The following is a 12,576-nucleotide window of genomic DNA, read 5'->3' on the forward strand; positions in this document are numbered from 1 at the left end:
ACTTAATCTTCAAGGACATAATGCCATTTTACAAAACACCTGTCTTAGAAAGACTGTGGTATCTATCATGCAACTGGTGCCTAGAATACCTGTTAAAGAACGCACAGAGATGCTGCCCGGAATCCCAACATGCTTTTATACAGCTTTGTGATGGAGGAATGAGAACACCTGAATATTGTTTATGAAATAATGAAAACAATAATAATCCTAATAATTACCAGGAAGTTGGCATTCATATTTGGTATAATCTTCCCAGCAACCCTGAAAGTGGGTACTCGTATTATCCTCATTTCCCACATGAGAATTTTGAGGCTTTAGGTCTGGGGGGGAGAACCTTTTTTCTGCCAAAGGCTATTTGGATATTTATAACATCATTTGAGGGCCATTCAAAATTATCAACTTAAAATTAACTCCGAATAAAGCTCCTAGATTTATTGAATTTCGAGTCCCACCTGCGGTTGCCTTGGCAGGGCCAGGCCAAATGATTTCCCTGGCCCAATACAGCCCGTGGGCCGGACGTTCCCCTCCCCTGCTTTAGGGGATGAAGTGATTTGCCCGAAGCCATGCAGCTAGTTTCAAACTGGTTGCTCCTAGTTTCACACCCAGGTCTGCCCTTCTCCAAAGCCCAGACAGAGTTGATTAGTGAGAATTAAAGAATGCTTTTTCCCTGTTAATTTCTATGAAGCAAGCTTCATTCTTTACACAGAAAAAAGAGCCAGACACTAAAATTATAGACCTTAACATCTCTTCTACTATGTAACATGCAACTAAGATGACCGTTTGAAAAGATAATTTTAACATGGACATTTTTATGTCTTATAATCTCTAAACTCTGTTCTATTAGCCATTGTCAGTCATCTCTTTTCCACTCAAAGGTTAATAGGTGAGCACCCACTTCTGATTTAGAGTGTATGGTGCGGGTGTGCGATCCAAAGGCATGACCCAGAATTAACCCTCCAGCTTCACTTTTCTATTCAAGGAACCAAATTCCCTGCTGCATCAACTAATGAACTGCTGCCAACATTTCATTATAAGTGAGTTTACATGTCAATGTGCAAGAGCTTAAAATATGAAAACATTTGTAAATGGATCCCCAAGGTGAGGAAAAAAACCCATATATTTCTAAAAGCAGAGTATTATTCTTTCATTTTTTTAAAAATGGGGATCTGGTTTTTTTCCCCTTGAGAATATGTCTTGAGAATTAGCAGTAAGTTGGAAACAAAATATAAAATGGCACAAAGCTCCCACGCTTTACTTTTTGTCTATGTGGTTTCTTCTCAGAAGTGTTACTCCACAGTTGATGGATTGTACTCTCTTTTTTAAAAAATTTTATTTTATTGATTTCAGAGAGAGGAAGGGAGAGGGAGAGAGAGATAGAAACATCAATGATGAGAGAGAATCAATCAGCTGCCTCCTGCACGCTGGGGAATCAAGCCCAAAACCCTGGGCATGTGCCCTGACTGGGAATTGAACTGTGACCTCCTGGTTCCCATAGGTCAGTGCTCAACCACTGAGCCATGCTGGCCAGGCCATACTCTCTTTTTAAATGTCTAAATTCACCATGAGCCCTTTTAGAATTTTACAGAGCATTGATTTTGACTACTACATTTTTTACTTAAAAATGACTAAAAATAGAGGTGAGGTGCCTCAGATTTTGTCATAGCTCCATGGTTCTTAAAGAATGTCAGGAAATGGCCTGTTTTCAGACCTGGACTTTGATGATACAAAATAAAATAATTCTGTTTTCTCAAATGCTTGCTAAATGCTCATCACCATACTATGAACTTTGTGTGATCTCTTTAACATTTACTTAATTTCACTAAACCTCAGTTTTCTCATCTGTAAAATGAGAGCAAAAATAGAAGCTGCCTCATAGAGCGCTTTTAACGTGTGTAAGACCACGTGACTAAAAAACAGAAGACCTGGGATATGATTAAAGGTATATTTAGCCTTAAAAGCCCAAGTTTCTAACTAGACTATAGTGGACACGTGCAACATCTGCACATCCACACCTCAGTGTTGGTCCCCACAACCCTGACTGTTTTCATGGAAAGGCTGAAGTTGTTTCCTTGTAACTCTGTTTATACTATCCGACCGGATACCTTTTTAGAACTGGCTTGAGCAATTCTCAGCTAAGACATAATTTGTTTTATCAATTTGCTTCTGTAGAAAGCGTTTGGACCTGCAGTTAGCAAAGTGTAGCCTCTTTATAAGTTACGCATTGAAAGGCCACTTGGCACCATGTACAGAGAGGAGCCCTGGTAGGCACCTTCCACATATGCAGTATAAGGCTCTTTTCCTATAGACTTCCCCCAAATATTATTTATTGACTGACACCCAGAGCTAATCATATTTCTCTCTTAATCTTTCCAAGGGATCTTTTCATTCCAAAACATATTGGTGGCTTCAGGATGGAGGGGACAGTTAACTTTGAATCTGCAAAGCTGGCTTGGAACAGGAAACACTGCTGCAGGTTGTGTAACCTCAGGGCACTTTCGTTTTTTCATGTGCAAAATGAGAGTAGTATTTGCCCTTTTTGCCGCCCAGTTCTTCAAGATAAAAATAGAAAGCATTATACAAAGAAGAGACAAAGTCACATAATTCTTAACGGCAAAGAATTTGGGTCCAAACAGCTTTAGATTTAAAGCCTGATTTTGACACTTAGTGGCTGCAGGGTGTTGGATGCATTGTTTAACCAAACAGAGCTAGAGACTGTGAAGACTAAATGAGATAATTCACTCACAATGCAACAAACTCTAGTAGGTTTTCTTGATTAACATTGGGTTATAAATGGTCTAATTTCAGTGTAAGAGAACAGAGAGGTAGGAAATATTAGAAAGACCTCAATGAACATGTGAGTTAATACTGTATACAAGTTTGACTTTAGTTTTGGTGCTTAACTAAGATCTGCATTCTCTAAATCTTGCCGGCATAATTCTAGGTCATCAGCGATAGATTACAATGAAAGCATTTTCATTAAACATTCTTTTCTCCAAAGAAAAGAATCTCAATTTGTAGACTTTACATCAGACTTGCCTTTGACTCTGTGTTTGGCACATAAAGTTCCTCAATAACTACAAGGTGTCTCCCAAAACTGTATACACACTTTGAATAATTATTAATTCCAGTGGGTTAAAACTGAAAAGAAAGAAACATCAATTAAGCTATCAAAAAATGTATTTATATACATTTTTTGGGATACCCTATATTTTATATATAATGTGACATGTGTTTGCTTTTCTATGGAACCTCTCCAAAAGTCCTGTTTCTCAAGTTAATCAACACAGTTTACAAAGTCTTCCAGAGATCTGTCAAATGTATATTATGTGCCTAGCTGATGAAGTTATGACTATAAGAGATACGATGCATGCAAAGTAGTGGAAAAAGTTGCTTGTTTTGTATTTCTCCTGAATCAACAGGTGAGTTTGGCACAGTACACTTCTTTTTGGTAACTTTGATTATGCTTGAGACAAATTTCCTTTTTTAGGCTATGAAGAAAATCTTCACGGTGCTAAGATATTTCAGAGATCACTCAAAAGAACAGCAATTAAAGCATGTTAGAAGAACAGTTAACTTAAAAGAAAATTTCTCTTTGTTTTCTCTGCAAACCAAGTTACTGATAAATTCCTGAGCATCATAGTAAAAGATGCTAATTCTACATTATTATTGGTTTTTTTGCTTTGTCTTTCCTAGAATGACTACAAAAAACTGTCAATGCAGTGCAAAGATTTTGTTGTTGGACTTCTTGATCTGTGCAGAAATACCGAAGAAGTAGAGGCCATTCTGAATGGGGATGTTGAAGTGCACCACAGTGGCAGAGATCACGGCCGTCCAAATCTCAGCCGGTTAAAACTTGCCATTAAATATGAAGTAAAAAAAGTAAGGTCAGGCTTGAAGCCTATTTACATTATTTCAGTTCCTATTGGTGCTAAATGAGGGTGAAGAGTTGGGCATCGTTGAATTCAGCTGGGTTTTTCTAATTAACAGTTGCTTTGGCAGATTCTCTAATGAGTCCTAGGAGCCTAGTGATGAGGCCTCTGACCCACCCGAATGCCGGTCTTCAAAATCTAGACGTCCTCATGTGGTGACACCACCTTCCTGTGCGTAACTAGTGACATAGCCATGACTTTTGTGTGTCCACCACAAGGCATTGGTCATATGACAAGAACATCATTATTTAAGACCCAACTCCATTTCTCATTTGTCGGTTTTCTTCTAATTCCTTCGTTAGTGCATTTCAGTCTCCTCCAACTGTACCTTTATTTGTGGAATATTTTTACTCTGGGCCTTCATGCAGTACATTCCTCCTCAAATCCTTGACTGCTTCCTTAGGTTAGATACAATGTCTTTTTTAAAAAGGTTTTAAAGCTAAGTTTTATAATAAATGTAATACCTGCTTGTGGCAAGCTTTCAAACAGGATAGATCTACCCCCTCTGTCTTCCCAATTCTTACAGAAAGTGGTGAATCTCTGTTCTCTTTCTCCGCAAATCTATGCCTTTGACATGGTCACACATCAGTAAACAGCCACTTCATCACTTCAAAGGTTGCACTGTCATATCATCCGGTTCATTTCAGCAGCTCACCCTTCAAGGCTGTCCATTATTTTCTTCACGTTGGTTATTGTTACCGCAGGAAGCCACTGTCAACACACTTGTTCATACAGTTTGCTTACTAGCATGAGTTTTATTTGTAGACAAAATTATATTAACTACAGGTGCGTAGTTAATATAACACACTTTTATCTTTTAATTTCAAAACACTTGTTTAAGTTTCCCTTCAAAAAGAGATGCACCGTTTGTTTACACAGGCCAGCGGTGTATGACAGGGTTTATTTCTTCTGCTCAAAAGGAGTGTTATTAAACTTTACCATTCTGAGAAGATAAACATCGTATCTTGTTTTATCTCCAAGGTTGACCATCCTTAGGAATCATTTGTCGTTCCTTTTATAGCCTGTCCTTTATCTAACCTTTTAATATTCTTTACCAATTCTTTTATTTTAGGTTGCTGCTTTTGTACATTAATAATGTTGCCCTGGGTCCTATGTAGAGATCATTTAAAAAAATAAATACGTGGAACAAATTCACTAATACAGATAACAGTGTGGTGGTTACCAGAGGGAAGGGGGTGGGGAGAGGGTAAAGAGGGTCAAATATAGAGCCAGAAGGAAACTGGGCTTAGGGTGGTGAGCACACAATGCAATGGGCAGGTGACGTATTGTATAGAGCTGTACATCTGAAACTTATATAATGTTTTAACCAATGCTACCGCCATCAATTTAATTTAACAAATTGAATATGTGAGAATAAAGAATTCTGAAAAATAAAATTTTTTTAATTGAAAGAGTTTATGGCGCAGAAATAGAATAGGCTGTCCATAAACAGACTCATATATATGAATGAGAATTTAGTATAAAATAAGTTTAGTGTTTTATGCCAGTACAGGAAAGATGGTATACATTTTTTAAAAAGTATTTAAATATCTAGACCAGCAGGGTTTTTTCCATTGTTCCTTCTAGATGAAAAAAATCCCACACACTTAAAAAAGTCCTTGTGTAAAACACTGATGGATCTTTTTATAATATTAAATTTCAAATATTTTTATGCTTTGAAAGAAAGCTGATTTGTTATCAAGGAAACGTTTGATGAGTTGGAATCTCCTAATTTACATTATATTCACTAGAACATCATGCTATCTTGTTTGGTGCCAGTCAACTAGATGTTTTAGGTTTGTTCCTTAATTCTAACGATATTTTTCATGGGAAAGAACGGAACAAAATTTTAGAAGAAAATAGTTTATGTTGAACTTCTCTTTAATCAAGCTGTTAAGTGTCACTTTCTTGCCAGTTTGTAGCTCATCCAAATTGTCAGCAGCAGCTCCTCTCCATATGGTATGAGAACCTGTCTGGTTTGCGGCAGCAGACGATGGCGGTCAAGTTTCTCGTGGTCCTTGCTGTTGCTGTGGGACTGCCCTTCCTGGCGCTCATTTACTGGTTTGCTCCGTGCAGCAAGGTACGTCTGTGAAACCTGGGCCTCTCTTATCTCCTAGAAGCATGTCTAGTTGAATATATCAGAGCCCGTATGCAAGGAAAATTCTGTTTCCCAAATGAAAATTTTAGGAAGGCCTTAAATAATCTTATTGTTTTTAACATTGCAAAAATAACATATACTAGCTAGGAAATAGATAAAGAAATAAAAAGAAGGGAACGTTGACCTGTAATATCATCACTGTTAATATGTAAAAGGAAACCTCAGTTACTACGGTAGTATATTTTCTGTTTGTCTTGTCTCAAGTCATGTCCATGCATATATTTTTATATTTTTAAATGAGGTTATCGCATGCATTGAGCGGATATTTCAAATAACATCTTAAAGATAAACATGCTTCCTCTCTTTATTTTTCCTCTGGCAAAATTTGGGAGGCAAATTTTTGTTTTGTATTTGTTTTAGCTAATATGACCACATAAATCTTAATTTAATAAAGGACAATCATATAAAACTAATGTAATGTTAGTTTCCATGAAGAATATTTATTTTAGGGACAGCGTACATTGTAACCTGACAGCAAAGATAGCCTTTTTAAAATTTTTATTTTTATTTTAAGCAAAATCTATCTGCCCAGGCTTTGGTGAAAATATGTTCAGTGGACCTAGCCTTTCATTAGTGTGACAGAACAAGTTTGAAAAGTGTTCCAATGTTGGAATTCTGTTAACAGGCAAGACATTTGTCTGTCCTGCTTTGCCAACAGTCTTATTTCTCATGCTTCTGAAGCCATGGAACTGTTTAAGTTAGGACTCTCACAGTCAGACTGGAATAATTCTCCAGCTACATGGCGAAGGTCTGCTGGACCATCTATTTATGTGCTTGGTAGAAATGTCAGCTGAATCCCTTGCTGGTCCTAAACATGGGCATGACTCACTTTCAAACATTGGTAAATGCGTGGGTGCAAACACAAATACCACCATTACCAACATATTGTTTTATTACTTATTCACATATTTGGTGCTTTAGCCTAATAGGGACCTTTATCAGCAGCTTTTGGGAGAAAGCTGATGTAAAGCCTTTTTTTAAAAATAGTGTGAACTTCATTATTGCTTTGTGGTGATGATAGGAACTGCTCGAAACTAGGCATTTTCTTACAAGTATAAAATTTATCACCACAGATTTTTTTCCCCTTAAAATATATAAGGCCAAAAATTTATCTCTAAAATATCAATGATGAAAATAATGAGATTTACTAGAATTAGAAATTTATAGCATAGATTTTCTTCTAGAATGTTATAATTTTTTTCTTCCCTCTTTCATAGGAATGCAGATTCCACTTTGAAAACTAATTCTAAATTGTCCTTCATAGAACAAAGGCTACATCTTTGTATATAGTCTCTGTTGTGCTTCTATTCACATTTCCTGAGTCTTCCGAGATTTAGGATGAATTCAAAGGGGAGGAGTTTCTGAATTATATCATTCTGTGATCGGTTAAATTTTAATATCTTTTCGAAACTGAATCATTGTCCTTCCCCCTATCCAGTGAGTTCAAAAGCATAATATGTTCCAGAGTGTTCGGTGTTTCGACAGCGATTATTTTTGGCAGTTCTTAGAGTTACACATTTCCTAAATTTTGATTGGATCTTAACCTGATTTCCTTCACTATTTCTTCTTCCCTGGCCATGGTTCTGTCTGGCATCTGTTTTCCATTCTCATTTATGAACACTGAGGCAAATAATCAAATTAAAAGGACACTGTCAAGGTATTTCCTTCTCATATTAAAACCTCTTTTACTGACTGTTATTTAGCTTTTAAAGCATGATGATAAAATTAATTTTATAATTTTTCCATTTAGCAATGAACATAAACAGTATTTGCAGGTTACAGAATTGATTTTTTATGGGGGAAGATTGCTTAAGCTATATTGATGCTTCTATTTAAAGTACTTTTTTGAATATTTAAAAATGTCCAATACATCCATGCAAGTTAAGCCAGATGGAATTGTAGGCCTAGGTACCTTGACAGAGTCCTGTTCTTGTTTGAAGTTGGTTTTCTCCTTTCAGAAACATTTTTTTGTTCTTTCTTGTTTTCTTTTTCCACTCTACCCCAAATATCAATTGCTTTATGTTCATTATAATAAAAATAGGTCATGCTGTGATTTCAAATTATTTTAGTTTAAGTTAGTGTCAACCTTTTCTGTTTCTATTGGTATTTGGTAGTTATGTATTTGGTCATCAATAAATACTTGAATGTAGTATGAAATATAATATTTAAAAGCAAGTATTTCTTTCAATGCTTTTACTCACTAACTTGCCAGGTACATCAGTTGTTTACCTTGTTCACTGATGAGTTCCCGACTTTACAGTTATTTTTCAGAAATATGTTTACATCTCAGAAGATATAGATGACAAATTTTACTAAAATGGAAAACTACTTAAATTCCTAAAGTCCTTGAAATGGTGCCAAAATCTGCTTTAGTTTAAAGAAAAACACAACTCTCAGTGATTTTGTTAGTGGTGGAAAAATGGCACCAGGTGTAAACCTTGGTTCAGCAACCTCAGTTCTTGGGCTCTGGCTAAGAAAGAATTCAGAGATGAGACTCAAACTGTAAGAGAAAGTTTATTTAGAGAGTCACAGAGGTAGAAGAAATGGGCTCAGGAAACAAGTTACAGCGAAAGAAGGGCCCTTGGAGCTTAGGAGAGAGAGAAAAAGAGCGAGAGAGAGAGAGAGAGAGAGAGAGAGTGAGTCCTGGGGAAAGAAGGGGGTGGGGAAAGAAGGCATGGGCATGCTACATAGAGAGAGTTGATCTGGATCCTCCATCCTAAGAGCTTTTATCTGAGGTTTCAGGTGAGGATCTCAAGAGAATATTCACCAGTTTTCCTGGTGTGTCTCTTCAGAGTAGCGGTCTCCACTGATTGCTCAGGGCCAGGGTAGGGGGTCATCAGTCAATGCAGCTGGTCCTCATGTCAGCCATGGCTTTGCTGCACCTGGTTTGGCTGCTTTTCTGGCCTGCAGCTGAAACACAGCTGAGGCCTAGATGTCATCTCCAGAGGTTAATGCTTAAGGGAGTGGAGTGCAAGGGCTTGTAATTGTGCCCGTTGCTCGGCACCCAGAGATGTTCATCCTGGTGACGTTCTGCCCCTGGCTCATCCTTCCTGCTCTGCTCATGTCTGTCTATCTGCCTGCCTGCTACAATTTGTAATGGGAAATGGGGAATAGGAATATCTGAGCACACCATTTTAGTCTCCTGCCAACCAACTTTTTATTTTTTATTTGCTTTTTTTCCTCTTTAATTTCTTTCTTTGTACTAGAATGTTTAATAAGCAGCTAAAACACCTGGTTTGATTTTCCTGTTCCTTCTGGATAAATTAAAGGACTAATATTACATAAAGGCCAGTAATTCGATGAAGAAGGCAGGCCAGCCATGTCAGGGGTGAGGCACAGATTAGACATCCTGCCTGAATAAGTGAACATTGACTCTGGGTGTGTCCAGGACATCGAAACTCAAGTTCCGGAGTTTTCAGGCTTGTGGCCCACTCTAATGTAGATGGCTTTATTCTCAACTCTGTTCTCTGTCCCCACCCTTTCTCTTCTCCTTCTCTGTCTCCTTTGCCTTCTCCTGTTTAATTTGTGCTCTCTTGTGTTCTGGGTAAACTTTGTATTTTGAGGGCTGCCTCTGATTCTTTCTGGAACAAGGCAGAATATAAATAAATTTTCCATGGATTTTGCTACTAACAGTCATGGCCCCAATCCCAGTTTTCCACAGCAGTGAAATAAATCAAAAATTTTAAAAAATTGGTTTAAGATTTATAATAGTTTTTTCTATGAGGAACTTATTAAATCTGGTGCTACATTTTCATTTGCTATAATATATAATTAAAATAAATCACATGTAAAACATGGTAGCATTAAAAGTATACATGTGGCACACCATGGGGAAAAAAATTAAAGATGCATTCATGTTGATTTGTTAACAGTCTGTATTTTTTTTTTTAAACATATCTTTATTGATTTCAGAGAGAGGAAAGGAGGGGGAGAGAGAGAGATAGAAACATCAGTGATGAGAGAGTCATTGATCGGCTGTCTAGCCCGCAACTTGGGCATGTGCCCTGACCGGGAATCGAACCCCAATCTCCTGGATCCTAGGTCGACGCTCAACTGCTGAGCCACGCCCAGCTGGGCAACAGTCTGTATTTTTGAAAACACAGCTAAGGACAACATGCAAAGGAAAATAAAGCCCACTCTGTTTCCCATTATTTTAACCTGCCTTCATTTGATATTTGAGAGGTCTATTAAACAGGATCTAAGAAAACAAAACAAAACAAATACTCTTTGAGTCAAATAATGAGCATTGTTACGGAAGAATGGTTTTTAGAGAGGATTTTTATAGCAGATTTTCACAAAGTAACTTTGGATTGTCTCTGCAATGTATCTAACTAGATGGATCCATTTGCCTAAAACCATATAGAAAGATATTAGACACACACACACACACACACACACACACACACAGGCTCTCGCTCAAATATCTTGATGCCCTGTCTGGCTTAAGATTTTAAATTCAAGAGACAAGGAACTGAAGTAGGTGATTCATTCTAGCCTTAATTTTTAAGATTTTGAAAATCATATAGGCAAATAAGACTTATAGGAAAAGAGAACATTGATTGCATTTCTTCCATAATAGCATTTAGTTTTTTCAAGTCTTTAAAAATTTATTTTTATTTTCTTATTTTTCAACTACAGTTGCCATTCAGTATTATGTTTCAGGTGTAGAACATAATGGTTACACATTTGTATAACTTATGAAGTGATTCCCCCAATAAGTCTAGTACCTACCTGTCACCATATATAGCTATGATTGACTTAAAATGGACCTTCTTTGTTTTCTCTAAGAATTTCCAAGTACCTCTATATGCACTTTAATGTTAAAGTAAGAAATTATTTTGCAAACCAAATGAACTTTGAAACAAGAATGCCTGAATTCAAATTCCAACTCTACTGTTTATGAGTTGTGCGACCTTTAAGCAAGTTTCTGGGCCTCACTTCCTCAGGTTTTTTTTAAATCTATAAAATAGGCATTTTAACATCACCTACCCCTTTGGATTGTAATTATGAGTTAACAAAGTAAAGCACTTAAAACAGTACTTGGCATGTGGCAAATATGGCTATGTTGTTGGTATTATTATTAATTTACCTAATTTACACACACCTAAAGAAAAAAACTGCACACACACACTGAGTTTGCTGACCATTTCAGGGGATGCACAGAGCCCCTGAGATGTATCCTGGACACATAGAGTTAGTGCATCTCAGATGGAAACGAATCCTGTACTATAGAGACACAGGAGCTTTTACTGTCTCCATATTTCATAGGAAGAATTTGATTTTCACATAATTTAGGAAATTCGCTTATTGCCACTTAGCTAATGAAGGAATGAAACTGGAACTTGAACCTAAAATGTGGGACTTCAAGTCCAGTTGCATTCCAGAACATGGTTCCTGTACATTATGGGAACCGCCCTGCAGTCCTCTCCTCTGTTGGAAGTTATTTTCTTGGTACTCATGACTTCTACTCCATTTACAACATCCCCAAAATAGCAACATCACTGGAGGCCTGACTGTGCCCACGTCAGGGAAATATACACGAGGACCACAAGGAAGGCAAAGATCCAGCCAAGGGTCTGTGCGTTGCAGAGCAGTCTCAGTTTAATATTTTTATTGCTGCTTCCTCAATACTTCATGCCCATTAAATTAATTTGCTTTTTATGAATAATGATGATACTCTGTCTTGTATCATTATTATATTAATGAAATATTATTTTGTCAGTGCTATATAACGTTTTAAGAATTTAAATAACCTTTACTAGAAAAGCTCACTTATTTATCAGTTCAGAACATCTACATATGTAGATGAGGAGTGTGACTAAAATTTTATAAGAGCATAAATAATTATTTTATCATTAGTTATAGAAATATACATCTTGCTCTTAGGAGAACATTGGAGTACACAGGTGGTTATTCTTGGGTATAGGCGTGTGTGTTTTGCAAAGCATACAAAACAAAGCTAAGATTTTCTTTTGGCCTGTGTTGTGGCAGATGGGGAAGATCATGCGTGGACCCTTCATGAAGTTCGTAGCACACGCAGCTTCCTTCACCATTTTTCTGGGACTCCTAGTCATGAATGCAGCTGACAGATTTGAAGGCACCAAACTCCTTCCTAATGAAACCAGCACAGATAATGCAAAACAGCTGTTCAGGATGAAAACATCCTGCTTCTCGTGGATGGAGATGCTCATCATATCCTGGGTAATAGGTAAAGTCTGATTTTCCATCATCATTTATTTTTGCAGCCTTAGCAGTTGGACTGGATGACACTGATCCCTGCACACATACAGCTGTATGCAGCACAGGACAATGCAGCGCACCATGATCTTCTTTGTGTTTTTAAAGCAGGCTTATCTTGGGTTCGTTATCAGTGCCATAGTCTTCTGACAAGCCCCAAGAAAAACCCAGGAAGAAAATAAACAGGATAGTATTAATCAAACGCCATCAGGGATGAAAAACTGCCACTCATATTTTGGAAGAGCTGTGACT

General features: G+C 37.2%; 1 protein-coding gene across 1 annotated transcript in view; it reads left to right on the plus strand.

Annotated features, from left to right (window-relative positions):
* The window catches only part of TRPC6 (transient receptor potential cation channel subfamily C member 6), a 77,090-nt gene that overhangs the window by 42,583 nt on the left and 21,931 nt on the right, over positions 1-12,576 (plus strand). The window contains exons 3-5 of the mRNA XM_087822150.1: positions 3,694-3,879; positions 5,845-6,009; positions 12,079-12,295. Of these exons, the coding sequence (XP_087678276.1) occupies positions 3,694-3,879; positions 5,845-6,009; positions 12,079-12,295 (568 nt within the window). The remainder of the gene's footprint in view (positions 1-3,693; positions 3,880-5,844; positions 6,010-12,078; positions 12,296-12,576) is intronic.

The sequence above is a fragment of the Miniopterus natalensis genome, chromosome 11, assembly GCF_054644295.1.
Source record: "Miniopterus natalensis isolate mMinNat1 chromosome 11, mMinNat1.hap1, whole genome shotgun sequence".
Lineage (NCBI taxonomy): Eukaryota > Metazoa > Chordata > Mammalia > Chiroptera > Miniopteridae > Miniopterus > Miniopterus natalensis.